This window comes from Pan paniscus, chromosome 10 (genome assembly GCF_029289425.2).
Source record: "Pan paniscus chromosome 10, NHGRI_mPanPan1-v2.0_pri, whole genome shotgun sequence".
Taxonomy (NCBI): Eukaryota; Metazoa; Chordata; class Mammalia; order Primates; family Hominidae; genus Pan; species Pan paniscus.
Genome location: NC_073259.2, coordinates 111,549,017 through 111,573,963, shown reverse-complemented (window position 1 = coordinate 111,573,963; position 24,947 = coordinate 111,549,017). Strand labels below are relative to the sequence as shown.

The 24,947-nt window shown below is 42.5% G+C and overlaps 1 protein-coding gene and 1 pseudogene across 5 annotated transcripts in view; one reads left to right on the top strand and one right to left on the bottom strand.

Annotated features, from left to right (window-relative positions):
- Positions 1 to 3,679: 3,679 nt before the first annotated feature.
- Positions 3,680 to 5,438, bottom strand: LOC100979700 (glutaryl-CoA dehydrogenase, mitochondrial-like; annotated as a pseudogene).
- Positions 5,439 to 6,632: 1,194 nt separating this feature from the next.
- Positions 6,633 to 24,947, top strand: part of C10H12orf42 (chromosome 10 C12orf42 homolog) — a 457,931-nt gene continuing 439,616 nt past the window's right edge. For 2 of the 5 annotated variants that reach the window (XM_055096055.2, XM_034934354.3), the window contains exon 1: positions 12,757 to 12,917. Coding sequence is in view for 1 of the 5 variants with exons in the window: in XM_055096056.1 (XP_054952031.1) it covers positions 6,744 to 6,755 (12 nt within the window). In the remaining 4 variants the exon portion in view is untranslated. Of the gene's footprint in view, positions 6,756 to 12,756; positions 13,053 to 24,947 lie in introns of those variants that run through there. The other 3 variants (XM_055096054.1, XM_055096053.1, XM_055096056.1) reach the window with 2 other exon arrangements.

Here is a 24,947-nt window from a genome sequence, read left to right as displayed (position 1 = left end):
TCTTCAGTAACAAATATTGCATCATTGAAGCATAAGGTTAGGTTTAATACCTGCTGAATGGCACAAATGAGTAGGGGTATGAGGAAACCCTGGTGTGAAAAGATGACTACTCATAAAGCTGCTATACTGAACACTTTACAAGCATTATTTCATTTTGGCATCAGGTGGGCTGGGTTTGAACACCACCTCCGTCACCTATTAGCTGCACACCTTGAGCAAGGTACTTAACATCCTTATGCCTCAGTTTGCCTCTTGTATAAAATAGAGAAAATAATAGCTACCTCAAAGAGTTCTTGCGAGAGTTAGCAAATTTTTTTACATATAAAGCGCTTCAAATACTTAGTACCTACCTGGCTTATAAGCATTTATAAATATTAGCTATCATTATTAGTTCTTACATGATTGCCACCTTTTTACAGATGAGGAAATTGACATTTAGAAAGATCAAATAATTTGCACAAGGTCACAGTTGGCAAGTGGCTGAGCCAGGACTTGAAACCAAGTGTTTCTGTCTCCTTTGCTTAGGTTATTGGTCATCCTATATTATGTTGCACAAAGGAACTTGCAGAGTAGGACACACATATTTATAAGTAACTGTAATTTCCAGCAAATAAATAAATAACAAATAATAAATAAATAAATGGTGCTAGGATAGATTACATCTAGATGGGGAAATGGGGACATTTCAGAGAGGGGTAACATTTCTTCTTAGCCATAGTATGAACAATTACAACACCGTCAGTCATATATTGACTGAATTGCATTTCTAGTTATTGGTTATGGGTATTCAAATTTGGCTTGGGACTTTTTTTCCTATTTAAATGTTAAATTTGGAAGCATACCATGAAAATGATACCTCCAATGACTTAAATGTTGCTAAGACAAACTCAAAATCTTATAAAGCTCCTGGGAAATAATTTCTCTATGGATCTCATGTTTGTTTGGCAGGAAAATAATCCTTCCACTCACACAATTTATTAAATTTTGCTGATCTTATGGCCACCTTCTATTCTTTTTCTTGTTTTCACACTTTCACAACCTTTAAATGTTTTAACCTTTTTTGTTTCATAAGTTGAAAATGTATTTTATACCCCAATAAACTCATTATAAAGTTGAAAAATTATACATCAAATCATAGTAAGTTGGGGACCACCTGTATCTTAATTCACCCTTACAATAATCCTGAAAATAAGATATTGGACTCATTGTATGGATAACATTTGGAAATGAATGATTTGCCCAAGTTAGAGAGCCAGGCTGAGGGCCCAGATTCCCCTGCATCCAATGCCCAGCCCTCTGACTTCACACAGGGATGAATAGCTATGGTAGTCGGCGGGGTTGAGGCACAGCTTGCATTGTCACATCCATGTCCTCCAGAAGTCATCAAATATTCTCTGATGGGAGAGCTGGGGTTCTTCAACATGCCAGGAGCTTATGTCTTGCAATGCCTGATGCTATGTTCAGGTCCTAAATTAATGGTTGTGCCTGATGCCTCTTCAAATATAATGGATCTCATGAATGGAACAGCTTGCTAATTCCACGTGTGTCGATGAAAGGTTGACTTTATTACCCGCCCCCACCCCACCAGTTTTTTGGAGACAAGGTCTTACTGTGTTCCCTAGGCTAGGTGCAGTAGTGCAATTATAGCTCACTGCAGCCTCAAACTCCTGGGCTCAAGAGATGCTCCCACCTCAGCCTCCTAAGTAGCTTGGAACTACAGGTGTGTGCCGCCACACCCCACAAATAAAAAACAATTTTTTTTTTTTTGTAGAGATGGGGTATCACTATGTTACCCGGGCTGGTCTTGAAATCCTAGCCTCAAGCCATCCTCCTGCCTTGGCCTCCCAGAGTGCTAAGATTACAGGGGTGGCCCACTGTGCCCAACCTATTTTCCACTTTTATGCCCCCCTGCCCAATCCCTATTGGTACATACCCTGGTACAGCATAGAAAATTTAGAAAGTAGAGAAATGCATAATGCCGTAAAAAAAATATATATATATATATAAAAACATGTATTTGATACATCACCCAGATACCACTTTGTTGCATGCCTCTTCTAGCCCCTGTTTTATGTACTTTCTTTCTAACCTAGTTGAATTTATACTGTATAAAATCATGCATCACTTTACAATGGGAACATTACTGACAAATGCGAAGTTAAGCAACTTTATCGTTGTCTGAACATCATAGATTGTACTTACACAAACCTAGATGGTATAGCCTATTGCTCCTAGGCTACAAAACTGCACAACATGTTACTATACTGAATACTATAGGCAATTGTAACACCATGGTAAGTATTTGTGTATTCAAACATATCTAAACAAAGAAAAGGTACAGTAAAATTATGATAAGATATTATAATCTTACAGGACCATCATTGCATATACAACCCGATATTGACCAAAACATCACTGTGTGGCAACTGACTTTATATGTTTTCACCTCTTAAAAAATTTAGCTCCGCAGTGACTGCACTGGTTATTTTTTGTTTTGTTTTGTGTGTGTGTGGGGGGGTGGGGTGGCGTGGGGGGGTTGTTTGTTTTAGCATTATATAAGATAAATTGCAGAAATTTGAGATCCACTTAGAATAAATGGCTGGTGATACATCTTGTTTGATTTTCCAAGAACGTTTCTTATTCTTTGAAAAGTTTTGGATCTGACAGAGCAGTTAGAGGAGAGGATCTATCAGCTTTATAATGATAACATCAAGATCATCTAGGAAAAGCTCAAGGGGTTCACTCAGAAAGTGGCAAAGATCAGCCATTTGGAAACAGAGCTTAACCAAGATGGCCACAGGAGACTGTGTACAAAGACCTGTGCATCCGGTCTGAGGTATCCCACCTGAGCAAACTCAATGGGGGGCTCTGCCTGAGGAAGCAGGGATGGCCCAGCTGAGAGTAAATGTGAACAGAAACCAGGCAGCCAGCCCTGACCTCACAAGGCCACAGTCCCCGCAAGGCCCGTGGTGCTCTTGCCATCTCATTTGTGACCCCCTGTAACATGGTGTGTCCAAGCGGAGAAGCCAGACCACTGTCATTTCCCACCATCACGTGATGAGCTGTGTGGTGACAGAAAGAACAAAATCCCCTGCACCCCTGCTGGTCAGAAACTGTCCTCTCCATCTACAGCCTTGAGCCCTGCATCCCTGGTATACACCCCCAGGGGCCTGGGCAGTGCTAAGTTGGGTTTATTTATTACAGCAGAGCCTAAGACTCAGACATGGGCTAGACCACCATGTCCCAGTGACTCACAGCATTCAGATGTGTTCATTTCTCCTGTGGCTGAAACTACTTCTCAGGTGGTTACCAGTAAATGCCGTCCCTACCATGTTCCCATGACTCAGAGCACCCAGACGTGTTCATTTCTCCTGTGACTGAAACTACTTCTCAGGTGGTTACCAGTCAATGTAGCCCAACACTATGGGGTCAGACGTGCAGCCTTCTTATTTTCCTCTCCCTTATTCTGCTCCAATGTCCAGCATAAGGCACTAACCCCGGATGGGAGGGTTGGAGGGTGCACTGTGAACCCTTGATGTGAGGGGAGTCTGCTCAGGCAGAGACCAAGGGGGTCTCCAGGAAGTTGCTTCAATGTCACCCTCCTTCTCTCAATAGATGTTTCTTTTCCAAGGTAAATGGAGTCTGTTCTCATCCATAGTTAAAAGTGGACTGAGAAACTCTACAGAGAATGCCATCTTCTTTTTAAGGAACACATCTGAACAACTTCAGAAGGGAAATTCTGATATTTAAAAATCAGTGTCTCTCACTTCCCACTCCATCCGCTAGCTTCCTTCCTAAGCTCAGAACACAGCATTCCCATGGTCCAGCCAGGCCTGTCTCTGGGAAGGGGTTTGAGAGCTTTGGGCCACTGGCTGGATGGGCTCACTTGCCAGCCATGAATGCCTGGATTCCCGTGACAGCTCTTTCCAGGATCAGGGTGCACATGTCATGTGTACCCTCAGAGGTTTTCATGGCCTCTGAGTTCCTGATGTTCTGGACCATATGATAGTCATCAGAAACCCCAATGCCCCCCAGCATGTCTCAGGCCTGGCAGGCAATGTCCAGGCTTTTTTCATAGTTATTCCTCTTTAGCAGAGAGACCTGTCCGGGGGCCGCCTTGCCCTGATTCTTCAAGTGGCCGTGCTGCAGACAGGCGTGAAGGCCCAGCGTGACCTCAGTGAGCATGTCCTCCAACTTCTAAATCAGCTTGTGCCTGACCAACAGGATGCCAAACTGGATCCTGTGCAGGGTGTACTGCCTGGCCACGAGCAGAAAAGACTCAGCAGCTCCAAGCACTCCCCACATGATACCAGATCTGGCATTGTTCAGGCAGCCAAAGGGACCCTCCAGGCTGCCTGCACTGAGCAGCACGTCCTCCACCTCCACGCTGTCCACGATGATCATGCCCATGGCAGAGGCCCGCAGGGAGAACTTGCCCTCAATCTTGGAGGCCAAGAGACCCCACATCCCCTTCTCCGACAGGAAGCCCTGAAGGTAGCCATCTTCCAGCCCACACTACAAACAGGTTGGCCACAGGTGAGGTGGTGACCTAGGTCTCACTGGATCCTGGTGGTGATTCAGGTCCCATTGGATCAGGGTGGTCCCATTGAGGGTGTAGCTCTTATTCCAGGGGTTATGGCAGGTTCTGATCTCCATGCTGCCGGGGTCACTCCTGCAGTTGGGCTCTATGAGCCTGAAGTAGCGCAGGAGTGCCCCCTTGGCCAGCAGGGGGCAGGTATAGGTTGCTGCAAACATAATTGCAGTTTTTGTCATTAGAAGTAATGGCAAAAAGCACAATTAATTTTGCACCAACCTAATACTTCTGCCACTGCTCCTCACTGATGTAGGTGTAGATAGGGTGCATGACTAGAGGAGGACTAGACACTCATTGCCAACCTGTAGCCACTGTCCACCCACTCCAGCTTTTAGACCAGAAGTGCATAGGCCACACATGAGACCCCAATACAGCCATATCCTTTGATGGTGGGGCCTAGTACACCCACCTCCCACAGCTGCAATATGCTCCTCCCCATGAAAAACTTCAGTGCAATTGGCCAGCAGAATGCCAGGCATGAGTCACTGCTGGTGATAAGTGTGGAAGGTGTTCCTGATGAGGATCTCATCTGCCCTCGTCTGCTCCTGCAGCACCAGCAGGTCCTGCCAGTTACACTCGGGATGCCAGGTGCCTCAGTGCCTCTGACCCTGGGCATGACCCTGTCATCCTGTTCAGGCAGCCCTTGGATTCTGGGACAGAATCCACCTGGGGCAGGCAGACAGTTGGGCAGGGGCTGCAGATGCACAGCGTGACCAGGGTCCTTATACTTGGCTGGTCAGCTCTGTGTCCTCCCATCTTTCTCAGTCTTGAGACCCACGTGTGCAGAACACGCCGGCCGGGTCTGTGGGCTCAGTAGCCCTACAGAGATGCCTCTCAGGGTCATGCAAGCAGTGGGCGAGGGGGCGGAGTGAGGATTGTGACCTGGAGGAGCTGGGGCGCCAGAATGGAGCCGCTCCCAGCCATGGCCCTGGCCCCTGGGCCCTCCTGACCTGGTACCTCCCAGTTCACCAAATAGTTTAATCTTAAAATTCTTGGTGACAGTGAGTATTTTCCCAAAGATTTGTAAGCACCCACAGATTCCTGGCTTAAAAAACTATGTCTGTATTCCTTCAACCTATTAATTTGTCGAATCCTTTAGCTGTCCATTCTTCACTTAGTCTTCTCACTTGTATGATCATAACTGTTCTACGAAGAAGTTGGAGGAATTTTTGGCTCTGTTTCTAACAGATTCTCCACAATTTTGTTGATTGAGGTTTCAGGTGGCATTTATAAACAAGCAAGGGAACGACAGTAATTTATTGCTGCAAAATTACAGTGGGTTTGTAGTATCCTACATCACTGTAATATTGGACTATCAAAACTCATGAGGAACAAAACACTCGCCGTGAACCACAGCACACCTCAACATGCCTACCATTCTTTCCTTTCCCATTATACCACAGACTGGGGGTTCCTAAATTGGTTGCATATCAGAATCCCCAGAGGTAGCTTAATAAAAGGAAAGATTGGCAGGCCCCACTACCAGGAAGTCTGATTTGGAGATCTGGGGTATATCTGGGATACATAATCAAGGGATGCGATGGAGAGTCATTGAAGTGAGGCTGGCAGCGGGCAGGGCTGCTGTTTTACATGGGTGGGTAGAAAAGGCTTCTCTGAGGATGTGCAGCTGGTTTGTGCTGAGACCAGAATGTTACCAAGGTGTAGGTTCTATGAAAACCTGGGAAAGAGTGTTCCTGCAAAGGGAGTGGCAAGAGCAAAGGCAGGCACACGGGAGGTGTGTTTGTAAAGGAAATAGGGAAACAGTGTGACTGAGGGATGGGGACAGTGTCCAAACCACACCATTCCTTAAGGGCCAGCTGAAGGAGCTTGCATTTCATTACAATTATGCTGTGCCATGATCTGATTTATTTTTTAAAAAAGATCACTCTGACTGCTCCATGGAGCATGGCATGAGTTGGAGGTATTTGGGAGTCTTGTTGAAAGCTGATGGTGAAGATGACATCTAAACTGAAATGGAAGGATGAGTGGGAGTTGGACCAGTCAAGGGGGTGGAGGGTGGAGTGTTTCAGGAAGAAGACTGGGCAAGTGCAAAGCCCTGAGGTGCAAAGATTGTTCTAGAAACTGACAGAAGATAAGGGAGGAGCCACAGAGGAAGATAGGGTCCAAGTGATGTGGCTTCCAGGATATAATGATAAAAAAGGTGAGTACAAAACAGCTAGGGTGGGCTGAAGGATCCTGACATCTTTTGAATGCCTACCGTGATCTAGGCATAGGTACTTTCTTTGTTATTGCTTTCAATGTAGCGCAGCTTGCTTTGATTTTTCCAATATAATCTAGTAATTTGGATTTTGGTTTCCTGACTTTTAAATGTTGGCAAGCTAGTTAAAAAAATGTCTTTTTAAAAACCCAATGTGAGTTAAATAAAAGATGTCTGTGGGCTGAATTTGGCTTGTGACTTCCAGTATGTGGTCTTTGAGCAGCATGAAAACCAACCCAAATGGTGCTTTTGTGCAAATTAGGAAAAGGTCTCCTTTGCTCTACATGGCTTCCTAAAGGAAAATTGTCATATTAAATTATATATGTCAATGATGGCTGTGATGAAAATGGCAACACTAGAGTTGCGCAATGTACACAGTCTGGACAACTTAACAGCTTTATCTTTGAGCAAGAACAGGTGGGAAGAAGCAACAGGAATATATGACATGGGAAAGGGCAATAGGGTGCTGGCGCTAACTGGCACTGGATCGTCAGAGCTGATTGTGCACATCTTTTCCCAACTCTGCGCTCACTAACATCATGAGAGCTTGAAATCCACCATAGTGGGAGTATTTACCATTTAGCCCCCTTCAGCAGTGGAGGCTGTTCGTCCTCTCTCATCCCTATGTCTAGGAACAGAGGAAAGAAAGGGAACGGCACACTTTTATCTCCTTTTGCCTCTCCGAACCATTGCTACTCTGATCTTCAATTATCCCCCCTTTTTTTGACACTCCCAGTGAATTGCTCAAACCTCCTTTGCCTGACAACTGAGCAGGTTTACTGCTGATTTACCCAAATGAGAGCTTTGGTATCTCCCTCCCATGCCTTTCATCCACTCCAAGGCCCATCGGCCCACAGGGATGATCCAGGAAGCATTGCCGTCTCACAATCTTGTGACTTTATCAACTTCAAGGACATGTCACCTCTGCTCCACTTCAGACATGCACAACCACAGCCACATCTTGGATCACAAAGCCAACTTTGGAATAGCTGCATCTTTGAAATGTGATTATGATGACACCTTTTCTGCAGGATTGAGGTAAGGATTCAAAGACATTATGTCTGGAAAGCGACTAGCAAATGCCTTTCTTATAATAGATGTCCAAGGAAGGTTTCTTTTCTTGTCTTTTAAAGACAGGAACACAATTTTGAAACCCTGATATTTCTTCTTCCTTTACTTTGCAGTATTACTTCAATTTGACATAAACAGTTGATATTTAGTAAACTTTCTGCTAAGTGACATCCTTAGGAATCCATGCTCTTTCCAGTACTCCTGAGCTACTGGCATCCAATATTATTGGCGGCAATTGTGCTAACATGCACAACACAATACCCACTCTTTTAATTACAGAACATTCTTGCAGTAAAGTGACACTGATTCTCATCTGATTAATATTTATAGTTTTTACTTTTGGCTAAATGCCAGGTATCTTCATCATGTGAATTTCTCTGGCTTCCCAGTTCTTTTTTGCTGCCTCTCTTATTAGCTTATTTGTGTGAGCATATCTTTGTTTTACCCAATCCAGGAGTGTCATGGATTCCTTAAGTCACAAGCCTTCTACCCAGGAGGGGCTTTTACTGGGCAATTGTAACTAACTGTAAGTGGGTAATGAATAATTTTATGTAACTTTTCAGAAAAAACTTGAATGCTTACATTTGAGAAAGTGTAGGGAAAGGGTCGTGATGGTTTTGATCGCTGGTCAAAAATTGGTATGCCTGGTTAGTAAATGAAAGAGGTATTAGATATCTTTCAAACATGCTTCACTTTTTGCTATCTTTCTGTAGCTTCCATTGGCTTCTCTTAGGATCCCAAAATCTATACTCTGACATATGAACCATCATTTAAGCAGTTTGCTGCAAAGGAATGTGTGTTTTTTCATAAACTTTTGCAAATGTGAGAATGTGTTAGCCATAGTAACAGTTAAAAGGCTGAAGTTTGTAATATATTATTATTTTAAAAGATATCCAAACTTAGACGTGCCAGAGGTAAAATTATTTTCTCTGATGCAGGAAGACCTTGTATATTAAGGATTCTGTTTTCAAAATCTCTTCATTTTCCATTTCACTATGTATGTTACTGATCTAATTTAAGATCTTATTATTTTGTGCTTGAACAATTTCAATAGCATTCTAACTGCTCTTCCTGACTTCTCCTTTCCTTCTAAACTCACATTCTTATGTCTGATAATGTTCAAAGATGACTCATTGCCAGTTGTACTGATGTTCAAACAGTATTTCAAAGGGCAGTATAGAGTCCCCAGCCATGGCTGGATGGTGAGATTGTGGGCAGGGGACATATCCCTGCTTCTATTAGGACAGCTCTATATGGATCAGTTTTATCCTGTTTGGATTTCTTACAAGATTCTGCTTAAAACAAGTGTGCTGCTGTTGAAAACTATTAGTCCTTAGGACAAAATCCACATTCTTGGCATGGTAGTGAAATCCCTTCTCAACATACCTCCAAGCCAGTGTGCCATCTTCCTTTCTCTTCTCCATTGTTTTGTTTTGCTCACAGTTCATGGCTCACTCATCACTCCTTAAATACAGATGCCCCTCAACCTTTGTTCATACTGTGATAACTTTCCTTAAAAAACATTTTCCCTAGATTTGGTGTGGTATAATTGACAAATAAAAACTTTCTACATTTAAAGTGTACAATGTAATGATTTGATATATGTCTACATTGTGAAATGATGACAATCAAGCTAATGAGGACATCCATCACCTCATATAATTACCATTTTTGGTGTGTGGTGGTGAGAACTGTCTTAGCATATTTCAAGTATGTAATACAGCACTATTAATTTTAGTCACCATTATGTATATTAGATCACCAGAACTCGCTCATCTTGTAACTGAAGGTTTATCCCCTTTGACTAACATCTCCCCATTTCCCTTACTCCCCATCCTCCTCGCTCCCCATCATCTATCAACTACCATTCTACTCTCTGCTTGTGTGAGTTAAGACTTTTTTTTCAAATTTATTTTTATTTTCAGTTCTGGGGTACATGTGCAGGTTTGTTACATAGGTAAATGTGTGCCATGGTGGTTTGCTGCATCTATCAACCCATCACCTAGGTATTAAGCCGAGCATGCATTAGCTATTTTTCCTAATGCCCTCCCTCCCCCCACCCCACCCCCCAACAGGCCCCAGTGCATATTGTTTCCCTCCCTGTGTCCATGTATTCTCATTGTTCAGCTTCCGTTTATAAGTGAGAACATGCAGTGTTTCTGTTTTCTGTTCTAGTGTTAGTTTGCTGAGGATAATGGCTTCCAGCTCCATCCATGTACCTGCAAAGGCCACGATCTTGTTCCTTTTTATGGCTGCATAGTATTCCATGGTGTATATGTACCACATTTTCTTTATCCAGTCTATCATTGATGGGCATTTGGGTTGAGTTAGACTTTTAAATATTCCATACATAAGTGAGATCATGCAGTGTTTGTCCTTCTGTGACTGGTTTATTTAACCTAATGTCCTCTAGGCTCATCCATATTGTCACAAGTGGGGAGATTTTCTTCCTTTTTTGTCTGAATAATATCCCATTGTATATATGTACCACATTTTCATATACTGTCATATCTTTGCCTTAAATATCTTCCTCCTTTTGACTATTTGGAAAATGCAGTATTCATTTGTTCATTCATGCATTCATCCAACAACGATTTATTGAGCATCTGCTATGTGCCATACCCTGTTTAGGTACCAGGGACTGCTATTATATAGCCAAATTTATGACATCTTCTCTATGACATTGCCCACGCAAAATTACCTGATGTCTTCTCTGTACTTCATGATACTTTGTCATATTGAGATTATTTTCTAGTTGATGGCATTGCTCTGATTCTCATGTATGCTTTTCTCTTTTTAAGGTTGATATCCATATCTTATTTGTGAATACATTTTTCCCTCTCATCGTAGCTGATTAGATGTTCAATAAATGAATAGTTTTCTCTCTTTCTTCTTTTTTTTTTTTGAGACAGAGTCTCCACCCAGGCTGGAGTGAAGTGGCGCTGTCTCTGCTCACTGCAACCTCTGCCTCCCAGGTTCAAGCGATTCTTCTGCCTCAGCCTCCTGAGTAGCTGGGACTATGGGCGCGTGCCACCACACCCGGCTAATTTTTTTTATTTTGTTTTAGTAGAGACGGGATTTCACCATGTTAGCCAGGATGGTATCGATCTCCAGACCTAGTGATCCGCCTGCCTCGGCCTCCCAAAATGTTGGAATTATAGGCATGAGCCACCGTGCCCAGCCTTTTCTTTCTTTTAAAATCTGTTTGCACCACAAAAGAATGAGCTCTACAGGGATAGGGATCTTTGTTTATTTTGCCTGACACGTGATAGGTACTCAAGGATTATTTGCTGAAATTGATGAAGAGTTCTCATTTCTGTAGTGAAAACAGCAGCTGTAGGAATGGTAACAGAGTAGACAAAGGGCATTTTCAGGTGTTTTTGGTGTGCAAAACTGCACCTCTGTGATATTGTTGGGGTTAAGAGAGCACTGGGTATCCATAGCCACTAGCAGTACAGTCTTGGGCCAGTCACTTACCATTTTGGGGCTCGCTACCTTATCTATAGATAGGAGGGTTGGACTCAGCTCATCCCTTCTCTAAGTTGGAATGATGCCATGATTCTATGTATTTAGGAGTACCTTGTAGATTGAAGGGCATGTCTTCTCAGAACTCTCAACTTTAATTTATGGAAGTCATAATTAAAGTAAAATGGTGGGTAGAATTTTATATTTGGAGCAAGTTTATACATACAAACCTTTTCCCCTTCATCTATTATGTCAAAGCCATGGATATTTTGATAGTTAACTTTTCTCTCTTGCATATGAATGATAAAAAGAAAGTGATACATTAGTGGAACTGTCATTTTCTGTGTGGCCACAGCAAATTTAAAAAAATGCATTTTAATCATAAAATTAGCCTGATTCATGGTGTTTCTATCTAGAAATTATAAAAGGATGAGAGAAATTTTACTCGATGATCACGAGACTTTAGCTGGAAAAGATGAACATAGGGTCAATAGTACAAACTTACTTTTTTTTTTAAAGAAATAAATGCAGAAAATGGGTTTGAGTTGCTAAGTCAGAGAAAGGCTGTTGGCTTCCCAAGAGTTGCTAGACCTTTGAATGAGATCTAACAAGACTCAGAGTCTTTAAAAACAAGCTGCTTTTTTTTTTTTTTTCCCCGGGGTAGAAATATTTTAGATGTGGGTGTGTGGGGTGGAGGGGGAGGGTGTCCATCCTGGGACTCAGGTGTGAATGTCCACTTTCTTTTGGTCCTGTGATTCTGCAGAAGAGTGTTCAGTAATTAGCTAGCCCAGAAAAAATATTTATATATTATGAGTTGTGATGAAGACTTAACAACTCTTTGGTTCTGTGCAGCCTATGGACAGCTTATGGGCAGGAATTAGGGGGTGTTAACCAGTCCTTTGTTGAAGTGTGTGGACTCCTCAGGCAGATGAGAACGACCTTTGTTGGCACAGCTAAATGTCCTTGACCAGTCGGAGGTGGGGATAGAGATGGGGAAGAGCAGAGAGTAAAATTTCTCAAAAGTTTCTAAACCAACTAGCATGACTTTGGATTAAAAGAGTCCCCAAATGGCCACTGTCCCCATCTACAGCCTTGCTCTGCCCCCTGCTGTTGGCTGCATTATTCCTGGCTGCACTACTCCTCTATTCAAAATGGTTTACAATTCGAGGCAGATGAGTAGGTGGAAGGGGGAATTTCAGGATTTCTGGGGATTACTACCTCCAGAAGTACCCCCTCCGTGGAAAATCAACCCATTTTGATAAACATCGGGATCCCCCTTGCCGCCCCCGGAAGAACAGGTGCCATTCATATTCTGATGTCGAAGGCTTCCCCAGTGCTTGGAGTCGTGCACAGGCCACAGTGTCAGATGAGAGGTGTGAAAGTTTTCTGTGACTTTGGTGGCAGTAGCGGGGGAGGGTCTCACGGCAAGGCAGCCCCATTGTGGTTGCCCGGCGACTGCGGAGCGCTTGGAACCACGCTGCGCCGCGTCCCCAGGACCCAGCAGAGTGCCCCAGCTCCCGCGGAGGAGGCTGCGGGCGGCGCGCCGGGATAGGGACCCTGCGGCTCCAGGTAGACGCAGGGAGCGCGGGACTCGCCCCCTGGCAGGGTGAGGTAGAGCCGGACCGTTTGCTCTCTGCTGCTCCCCGGTACTCCAGCCGCGCCCCTGAGAAGAGGCAGCACGGCAGCAAAGGCCAAGGAGCGGAGGCAAGCGGCGGAACCCGTCGCGGTGGTCGCCGGCCCCCAAGCGGGTCGACCCGTCTCGGGGCAGGGGGGTGGGGGGCCAAGGAGCTCTCCTCCCCCGCCCCAACCCCCACCTCGCCGCCTCGGCCCGTACCGAGACGCACACGCTCCTTAATCCCCCGCCCCCCGTTGCCCCGGCGACGGCCCAGACGAGCAGGTGATGCATTGACAGCGAGCAGATGGTCCCCCGCGGAGGCGAGCGCGGCCCACAATGCGCCCCGCGCAGCGATGCCACCGCCGCCCTCCCCACCCGGCCGGCTCGCCGCCGCCCGCATGCTAATACAGGAAGGGGGAGGGGGTGAGGGAGGGAGTGGGGGAGGGGCCGGGCAAGGGGAGAGGCCGGGCGGAGCGGTGGGGGGCGGTGGAGGGCACGCCCCGCCTTGCTCTTTGCAGCCCTGCTCACCTCATTTTACTGAATGCCCTCCCCAGATCTCCGCACCAGGAAAGTTCCTCTCTTTACATGGAGAGACACTCTCCCTGTCCCGCTTCTCCCCCCAATCTTCCCCGCCCGCTCCAGCTCTCTTTTAATTCCCCCCAAGTGGTTAATTTCCATTGAGATAAACGCTTAACCCCTCCTTCAGCGCTCCTTACCCCTATTCTGCAGCCCCTGCCCACATCTGCTCCCTGCTGGCATTTAATATTGAATCTTGGAAGACCAGAGGAATGGATTTACCACCGCCGCCCCCACCCTGTCCCTACTTCTAGAGCTGGCCTTGACACTTGCTAATTGTGTGTAGACATATTATTTATCTCACATCCCCCCAACCCCGCACTTCAGGATCTTTTAGGCAGCTTCTTTTGGTCTTCCTTTCTGGAATTTCAAAAATAAATCACTCTTCTCCCTGTGACAACTGTGCTGCCCCCTCCCGGGAAACCCTCCCATTCACATAACCTCCTCCTCCCATTCATTCGACACCCCCTCCCTTCTTTACCCTATTCACCGCTGTGTGGCAAATTGAGGCGATCTTATACTAAGGGCATGAAAACTGCTAGGCACTATTCACAATTTTAATACTAACTTCATAGCTGTCACATAAATTCATTGCCGGGCCTACTTAAAATGGCCAAGAAGGAACTTTAAGAGAAGAAGAGGAAAAAAAAGTCTGAAGACACTGCCGTGGTGTCTTTCTTTGATTTGCAGGTGTTTTTTTGAAACCATTACTACAGTAACTGCAGATAGTGTTTTTTTTTTATCTGCCACATAGAGTGCTTAAAAAAACCCCACCCATCCTCCTCCTTTTTATTTTACAGTAGATAAAAAATGCCAATAAAGGCTTAAAAAAAGGAATGGAGAGAGAAAGAGAAAAAGAGACTAGTGAATAAAGTTGGGACAATACAGGGTCACAGAACTGTCGAAACTAATGTCATAGTGTGGCTGTTGTACAGGCGTACAGAAAACTTCTTGTTTCTTGATTTTTATGGAGATTTGGTCTAAGGCATGGAGCACTCTCTGAACAGGTTTAGAACAAGTGGCAAAGAAAGAACTCTTCACAATAAACTCCCTTCTGATGGGCTTTATGCCCACAAACACCTGTGAGTTACAAAGAGGCATTGCAGAAGACAAAGGGAGGTGAGAGGGCCAGGCTATTGTGGAGAAATGATGCCTCATGTACCCATGGCCCTAAAAGAGGGTTGTTTTATTTTAAAACTTGTCTTAGATCCTTGCTATGCAAACTTACAATGAGAAAAGAAGCATTAGACTCTTCTAGGGGCTCATAATGACTTTTTCAAATACTTCTAACTCATTTCGAGCCTTCGTTTTGGTAAATTCTTACACTAGTGAATATTGTACTTACTGGAATTCAAAGAAAGATGACTTATCTTGAAGATGAAGTTAGAAATCATTATCTAAGAGTTAGAAGTAAGTAGTAAGAATGTTTGCTTTAGGGGTGTATAACATTTAAGTATATTTAACAATTTTATGAACTTATTTTTCATAAATGCTAATACTTTCATGCCTATTTCCTCTTAATTTCTTGTCTTTTTCTCCTTTTTCTTGTCTCTAAGGTTTTTCTTTTTTTTGTCTCCCCTTTTGGCTTTTGCTTTTTTCGTGTTCTTTGTAGTTTCCCCCCCACCAATAATTTAAAGAGGAGGGCAAAAATATGAAGATGTAAGGGGGTAAAATAAAGAGCTACAAGTTGAGGGAGATTCCCTTTGGTTTAGGGTGGCCAAGTCCTCTCTGAGGAAATCACATTTCAGCTGGGACCTAAAGCAAGTGAGAAAGCAGGGGAACACCAAGCAAGCAGAGGCACGTGCAAAGGCTCTCAGGCAGAAAAGAGCTTCAGGGATCCTGAGTCACTGAAGCAAGGCTGGTATGGCCAGAACATTGTGAGTGTGGGGAACATCAAGCAAGCAGAGGCATGTGCAAAGGCCCTGAGGCAGAAAAGAGCTTCAGGGATCCTGAGTCACTGAAGCAATGCTGATGTGGCTGAAACATTGTGAGTGTGGGGAGAATATTGCAAGATGAGGTTTGAGAGATTAGCCAGAATCAGATAGTCGAAAGCTGTATCAGATGTGGGAAAATACTGGATTTTATTCTAAGAGAAATAGGAAGCTACTGAAGGATTTTGAGGGATCTATGTGACTGAATTTATATTTTATCACCACTACCTCTGCTTTGTAGAATATGGATTGAATGAAGGAAAGAATGGAAAGTGCAACAAGTGGTTAGGAAGCTGTTAGAAGGCTGCTGTAGTAATCCAGACAAGAAACAGCAGTATCCTGGATTAAGGTAGTGTTAATGGAAATGAAGATGGATTTAGGATCTACTTTAGAGAAAGAACTGATGAGAGCTGATGGATGAGATTGCTTGCGTGGGGTGAAGAGGGAAAGGGAGGAACTGACGGTAGCACACTTGGCAGATGGTGGTGCACATTGCAGAGATGGGGAAGAGAATCAAGATGGGGGTGTGGATCAATAATTCGACGGGTTAATTTTGAACTGTTGTTGAGGTGGCCTAAAGGAGATGGTGGGACTGGAGACAGACACTTGACTTGCCCTATGCCCTCATCCTTTCCTAAGCTTCTTGGGATCTATGATGTGGCATGGGATGAAGGGATGAGCTGGGCTGGTAAGATTTTCCACTTCCTGACTCTGAACTGGAAATACTGAGATAATCTGGCAGTTTGCATCAGGGAAGGAATTGAAAAGTCATGAGCTGGAGAAAGAACCATTAAAGATTATGATCAAATGGATGCCATGAATAAGTAGAAGTCTATGAAACACAGTTGAGGGAGAGGAAATTTTTGTTAAAGGTTAAAGAAGCTAGCAGAAAGGAGCAAGTTTATGGAAAGAAGATATGCCATGTGACTAGAGGAATATTAGGACGAAGACCTGTGAAGTCAGGCAGTTGAGGTGTTTACAGTTGCTTTTGACGCAGACTGAATCTCCTATTTCAGACTGTGAAACAGTAAGATGCAAATTGCTGGATAATGTATTTAAGGAAAAGATAAACCACAAACACATAGAATTAAGAATGAGGGCCAGGTGCGGTGGCTCACCCCTGTAATCCCAGCATTTTGGGAGGCCATGGCAGGTGGATCACTTGAGCTCAGGAGTTCAAGACCAGCCTGGCTAACAGGGCGAAACCCCATCTCTACTAAAAAGTACAAAATTTAGCTGGGTGTAGTTGCACACGCCTGTAATCCCGGCTACTCAGGAGGCTGAAGCGTGAGAATCACTTGAACCTGGGAGGCAGAGGTTGCAGTGAGCTGAGATCGTGCCACTGCCCTCCAACCTGGGTGACAGAGTGAGACTCTATCTTAAACAAACAAACAAACAAAAAAAACAAAATTGAAAACAAGGAGTTTCTAACAAGTTGGGGGTTATGTTTGGGAAGTCAGGAATTCCTTTTTCCCTTCAGAGTCCTGGCTCATAGAATAAGGCCTATTTTGATTCAGCTTATCAGCTTTATTGATGTCCACTAAAATGACTCTCTGAGTAAAGGGCTCCATGATAAAGATTAAAGTGAGAAATGAGGCTTGAGTTTTAAGCCAGGGTGAGTTTTCCATTCTCTCCAATCAAATTGACTGAAGATAACTCACAAATTACATTGGAGGATCTGGGGGTAGAAATAATAGTGACTGACATTTGCCAAGGTTTACAAGGTGTCATTGCCATGTAGAAACAAGGAGCTCAAGGCCTGCCATGTCTGAGCACAGGGAAGCAAAAGAAGCAGCCAGATAACAATAGAGTGTAGAGGTGGAACCTTATTACCTAATTCCTGCTAAATTTGGTCCATTAGATATAAGGCTTTCTTTAATCTTGCCAATTATCTCTTGAGGCAAGGAGTGTTTGTTTCTATATTTTTTTCTGGAGAGTACAACAGAAGCTACTACATCTACAATTCCAAGAAAATGGGATGGATGCACCAGAGTTTCCTCTTGTTATAGTACATATAGAGATTCAATATAAAAACTACTATGTAGAATTCAGTGGTAAACTATGCAGTTAAAATAGCCCAACAAATATTATTATATTGATGGGAAAAAATAATTAAAATTAACTCAAGGAGAGGTGGATGACCTGATTAGAACAATAGTTATGACAAAGATGAAAAATGCTTTCAAATATTTAATTCCCAAAAAAGTTCTAAGCCCAGATAGTTTTACGAGTCAGTTCTTTAAATGTTTTAAGGAAAAAGAAGTTCCACATTATAGAAATTTAATACATAAACACTGGTGAAATTTTTCTAATTTATATGATTGCCAAACTGGACTAAGAGTATGATAAAACAAAATCAACAATTTTATGCATGCATATATACGCTAATGTTCTAAAAACCCTATGCACACATTTAATTCATCAATGTAAGGTATGCTACTACCCACTAGATATTATTTCAGAATGGTTTAATATTAGGAATTCTAGGAATATATAACAATAATATAATAAACAAGAATAATCATATGGGAATTCTATTAAATACCAAATGTATTATAAAACTACTCCTTATAATATTTTATAAATTAGAAAGAGATAGATACTTATTTAACATAATAAACTATTTTAATATGAAAGCAATTATCATACTTAATGAAAAACACTAGAGGACTTTAAAATTAAAATTACAATTAAAACAAGGAGACCTATCATTGCCATTATTCTTTTTGATTGTTCTAAAAATTCTAGAAAATTAAATAAGATGTAAAACAGAAATAAGTGGTATAGTCGTTGAAAAGGAAGAAAAAGATCACTAATTGCAAATAACATTGCTCACTGATATGTGAAAATAAAATCAATGGATAAATAATAATATTGAATAAACTGATTCAATACCAAATAAATACAAAATGCAATAGTTTAAAAAATTAATAAAGATAACTTAGAAATAAAATGGGGTATTTTGTATTTTTAAGAGAATTTCAGAGCAGTTATCCTATATGACTCTCCAAATTGACTAAAAACTGGATAAAATATTTTTAAAACATTGTAAGATGCATTTATGAGCTGGCATAAAGGTAGAAATCCTGAGAAATAACAGAATGCCAGAACTTAAAGGATTTCTTTTAAATGTCGGAGACTAAGATTTAAATTTTAATGGCAATACAGAAGATAGGCTGTTAGAAATAAAGTGGGGAGCTTAGCTGAAACATAAAGCTGGGATCCTAGTGTAGGAAGGAGCAATACATAAACCTAACATAGTTTGGGTTCCTGTTCCAAGATGGCCGAATAGGAATAGCTCTGGTCTGCAGCTCCCAGTGTGATGGACACGGAAGATGGGTGATTTCTGCATTTCCAACTGAGGTACCTGGGTCATCTCACTGGGACTGGTTGGACAGTGGGTGCAGCCCATGGAGGGCGAGCTGAAGCAGGGCGGGGCATTGTCTCACCTGGAAGGTGCAAGTGGTCAGGAGATTTCCCTTTCCTAGCCAAGGGAAGCCGTGACAAGCTATACTTGGAAAAACAGGACACTCCTGCCCAAATACTGTACTTTTCCCATAGTCTTAGCAACCGGCAGACCAGGAGATTTTCTCCTGTGCCTGGCTCGGTGGGTCCCATGCCCATGGAGCCTTGCTCACTCTAGCGTAGCAGTCTGAGGTCAACCTGTGAGGCTGCAGTGTGGATGGGGGAGGGGCATCTGCCATTGCTGAGGCTTGAATAGGTAAACAAAGCAGCCGGGAAGCTCAAACTGGGGGAACCCACCATAGCTCAGCAAGGCCTACTGCCTCCATAGAGGCACTTCTGTGGGCAGGGCATAGCTGAACAAAAGGCAGCAGTAACGTCTGCAGACTTAAACATCCCTGTCTAACAGCTCTGAGGAGAGCAGTGGTTCTCCCAGCACAGTGTTTGAGCTCTGAGAACAGACAGACTGCTTCCTCAAGTGAGTCCCTGACCCCTGTGTAGCCTAACTGGGAGACACCTCCCATTAGGGGCTGACAGTCACCTCATACAGGTGGGTGCCCCTCTGGGACAAAGCTTCCAGAGAAAGGATCAGGCAGCATTATTTGCTGTTCTGCAGCCTCTGCTGGTGATACCCGGGCAAACAGGGTCTGGAGTGGACCTCCAGTAAACTCCAACAGACCTGCAGCTAAGGGACCTGACTTTTAGAAGGAAAACTAAAAAACAGAAAGGAATAGCATTAACATCAACAAAAAGGACATCTACACCAAAAGCCCATCTGTAGGACACCAACATCAAAGACAAAAGGTAGATAAAACCACAAAGATGGGGAGAAACCAGAGCAGAAAAGCTAAGAATTCTAAAATCAGAGTGCCTCTTCTCCTCCAAAGTGTTGCAGCTCCTTGCCAGCAATGGAACAAAGCTGGTTGGAGAATGACTTTGATGAGTTGACAGAAGTAGGCTTCAGAAGGTCTTTAATAACTTCTCTAAGCTAAAGGAGTATGTTCAAACCCATTGCGAGGAAGCTAAAACCCTTAAAAAAAGGTTAGACGAATGGCTAACTAGAATAAACAGTGTAGAGAAGACCTTAAGTGAACTGATGGAGCTGAAAACCATGGCATGAGAACTTCATGACACATGCACAAGCTTCAATAGCCAATTCAAGCAAGCGGAAGAAACGGTATCAGAGATTGAAGATCAACTTTATGAAATAAAGCGAGAAGACAAGCTTAGAGAAAAAAGAGTAAAAAGAAATGAACAAAGCCTCTAAGAAATGTGGGACTATGTGAAAAGACCAAATCTATGTTTGATTGGTGTACCTGAAAGTAATGGGGAGAATGGAACCACGTTGGAAAACATTCTTCAGGATATTGTTCAGGAGAACTTCCTCAACCTACCAAGGCAGGCCAACATTCAAATTCAGGAAATACAGAGAACACCACAAAGATACTCCTCAAGAAGAGCAACCCCAAGACACACAATTGTCAGATTCACCAAGGTTGAAATGAAGGAAAAAATGTTAAGGGAAGCCAGAGAGAAAGGTTGGGTTACCCACAAAGGGAAGCCCATCAGACTAACAGTGGATATCTCGGCAGAAACCCTACAAGCCAGAAGAGAGTGGGGGCCAATATTCAACATTCTTAAAGAATTTTCAACCCAGAATTTCATATCCAGCCAAACTAAGCTTCATAAGTGAAGGAGAAATAAAATCCTTTACAGACAAGCAAATGCTGAGAGATTTTATCACCACCAGGCCTGCCTTACAAGAGCTCCTGAAAGAAGCACTATACATGGAAAGGAACAGCCAGTACCAGCCACTGCAAAAACATGCCAAATTGTAAAGACCATCAGTGCTATGAAGAAACTGCATCAATTAATGGGCAAAATAACCAGCTAACATCATAATAACAGGATCAAATTCACACATAACAATATTAACCTTAAATGTAAATGGGCTAAATACCCCAATTAAAAGGCACAGACTGGCAAATTGGATAAAGAGTCAAGACCCATTAGTGTGCTGTATTCAGGAGACCCATCTCACATGCAGAGACACACATAGGCTCAAAGTAAAGGGATGGAGGAAGATCTACCAAGCAAATGGAAAGCAAAAAAAAGGAGGGGTTGCAAGCCTAGTCTTGAATAAAACAGACTTTAAACCAACAAAGATCAAAAGAGATAAAGAAGGCCATTATATAATGGTAAAGGGATCAATTTAACAAGAAGAGCTAACTATCCTAAATATATATGCACCCAATGCAGGAGCACCCAGATTCATAAAGCAAGTCCTTAGAGACCTACAAAGAGACTTAGACTCCCACACCATAATAATGGGAGACTTTAACACCCCACTGTTAATATTGGACAGATCAGTGAGACAGAAGGTTAACAAGGATATCCAACACTTAAATTCAGTTCTGCACCAAGTAGACCTAATAGACATCTACAGAACTCTCCACCCCAAATCAACAGAATATACATTCTTCTCAGCACCACATCACACTTACTCTAAAATTGATCACATAATTGGAAGTAAAGCACTCCTCAGCAAATGTAAAAGAACAGAAATCACAAGAAATTGTCTCTGAGACCACAGTGCAATCAAATTAGAACTCAGGATTAAGAAACTCACTCAAAACTGCACAACTACATGGAAACTGAACAACCTGCTCCTGAATGACTACTGGGTAAATAACGAAATGAAGGCAGAAATAAAGATGTTCTTTGAAACCAATGAGAACAAAGACACAACATACCAGAATCTCTGGGACACATTTAAAGCAGTGTGTAGAGGGAAATTTATAGCACTAAATGCCCACAAGAAAAGCAGGAAAGATCTAAAATCAACACTCTAACATCAAAATTAAAAGAACTAGAGAAGCAAGAGCAAATAAATTCAAAAGCTAGCAGAAGGCAAGAAATAACTAAGATCAGAGCAGAACTGAATGAGATAGAGACACAAAAATCCCTTCAAAAAATCAATGAATCCAGGAGCTGGTTTTTTGAAAAGATCAATAAAATTGATAGACTGCTAGCAAGACTAATAAGAAAAGAGAGAAGAATCAAATAGACTCAATAAAAAATCATATAGGGGATATCACCACTGATCCCACAGAAATACAAACTACTATCAGATAATACTGTAAACACCTCTACACAAATAAGCTAGAAAATCTAGAAGAAATGGATAAATTCCTGGACATATACACCCTCCCAAGACTAAACCAGGAAGAAGTTGAATCTCTGAATAGACCAATAACAGGCTCTGAAATGGAGACAATAATTAATAGCCTACCAACCAAAAAAGTGCAGGACCGGATGGATTCATAGCCAAATTCCACCAGAGGTACAAAGAAGAACTGGTACCATTCCTTCTGAAATTATTCCAATCAATAGAAAAAGAGGGAATCCTCCCTAACTCATTTTATGAGGCCAGCATTATCCCGATACCAAAACAACAACAAAAAAAGAGAATTTTAGCCCCATATCCCTGATGGACATTGATGCAAAAATCCTCAATAAAATACTGGCAAACCGAATCCAGCAGCACACCGAAAAGCTTATCCACCATGATGAAGTCAGCTTCATCACTGGGATGCAAGGCTGGCTCAACATATGCAGATTAATAAACATAATCTGTCACATAAACAGAACCAATGACAAAAAACACATGATTATCTCAATAGATGTAGAAAAGGCCTTTGAGAAAATTCAACAGCCCTTCATGCTAAAAACTCTCAATAAACTAGGTATTAATGGAACATACCTCAAAATAATAAGACCTATCTATGACAAACCCACAATCAATATCATACTGATTGGGCAAAAACTGGAAGCATTCCCTTTGAAAACTGGCACCAGACAAGGATGTTCTCTGTCACCACTCCTATTCAACATAGTGTTGGAAGTTCTGGCCAGGGCAATCAGGCAAGAGAAAGAAATAAAGGGTATGCAATTAGGAAAAGAGGAAGTCAAATTGTCCCTGTTTGCAGATGACATGATTGTATATCTAGAAAACCCCATCATCTCAGCCCCAAGTCTCCTTAAGCTGATAAGCAACTTCAGCAAAGTCTCAGGATACAAAACCAATGTGCAAAAATCACAAGCATTCCTATATACCAATAATAGAAAAACAGGGAGCCAAATCATGAGTGAACTCCCATCCACAATTGCTACATAGAGAATAAAATACCTAGGAATACAACTTACAAGGGATGTGAAGGACCTCTTCGAGGAGAACTACAAACCACTGCTCAACAAAATAAAAGAGGACAGAAACAAATGGAAGAACATTTCATGCTCATGGATAGGAAGAATCAATATCATGAAAATGGCCATACTGCCCAAGGTAATTTATAGATTCAGTGCTATCCCCATCAAGCTACCAGTGATTTTCTTCACAGAATTGGAAAAAGCTACTTTAAAGTTCATATGGAACTAAAAAAGAGCCCGCATTGCCAAGACAATCCTAAGCCAAAAGAACAAAGCTGGAGGCATCACACTACCTGATTTCAAACTATACTACAAGGCTACAGTAACCAAAACAGCATGTTTCTGATACAAAAACAGATATATAGACCAATGGAACAGAACAGCGGCCTCAGAAATAACAGCACACATCTACAACCATCTGATCTTTGACAAACCTGACACAAACAAGAAATGGGGAAAGTATTCCCTATTTAATAAATGGTGCTGGGAAAACTGGCTAGCCATATGTAGAAGACTGAAACTGGGCCGGGCACGGTGGCTCATGCCTGTAATCCCAGCACTTTGGGAGGCCGAGGCGGGCAGATAACGAGATCAGGAGATTGAGACCATCCTGGCTAACATGGTGAAACCCCGTCTCTACCAAAAATACAAAAAATTAGCCTTGCATGGTGGCAGGCACTTGTAGTCCCAGGTACTCAGAAGGCTGAGGCAGGAGAATGGCATGAACCCAGGAGGTGGAGCTTGCAGTGAGCCGAGATTGTGCCACTGCACTCCAGCCTGGGCGACAGAGCGAGACTCCTTCTCAAAAAAAAAAAAAAAAAAAAAAAAACTGAAACCAGATCCCTTCCTTACACCTTATACAAAAATTAATTCAAGATAGATTAAAGACTTAAATGTTAGACCTGAAACCATAAAACCTTAGAAGAAAACCTAGGCAATACTGTTCAGGACATAGGCATGGGGAAGGACTTCATGACTAAAACACCAAAAGCAATGGCAACAAAAGCCAAAATCGACAAATTGGATCTAATTAAACTAAAGAGCTTCTGCACAGCAAAATAAACTACCATCAGAGTGAACAGGTAACCTACAGAATGGGAGAAAATTTTTTGCAATCTACCCATCTGACAAGGGGCTAATATCCAGAATCTACAAAGAACTTAAACAAATTACAAGAAAAAAACAACCCCATTGAAAAGTGGGCAAAGGATACTAACAGACACTTCTCAAAAGAAGACATTTATGCAGCCAAGAGACACATAAAAAAATGCTTATCACCACTGGTCATCAGAGAAATGCAAATCAAAACCACAATGAGATACTGTCTCACACCAGTTAGAATGCTGATCATTAAAAAGTCAGGAAACAACAGATGCTGGAGAGGATGTGAAGAAATAGGAAAGCTTTTACACTGTTTGTGGGAGTGTAAATTAGTTCAACCATTGTGGAAGACAGTGTGGCGATTCCTCAAGGATCTAAAACTAGAAATACCATTTGACCCAGCAATCCCATTACTGGGTATATACACAAACGATTATAAATCATGCTACTATAAAGACACATGCACACATATGATTATTGCGGCACTATTCATAATAGCAAAGACTTGGAACCAACCTAAATGTCCATCAATGATAGACTCGATTAAGAAAATGTGGCACGTATACACCATGGAATACTATGCAACCATAAAAAAGGATGAGTTCATGTCCTTTGCTGGGATGTGGGTGAAGCTGGAAACTATCATTCTCAGCAAACTATCACAAGGACAGAAAACCAAACACTGCATATTCTCACTCATAGGTG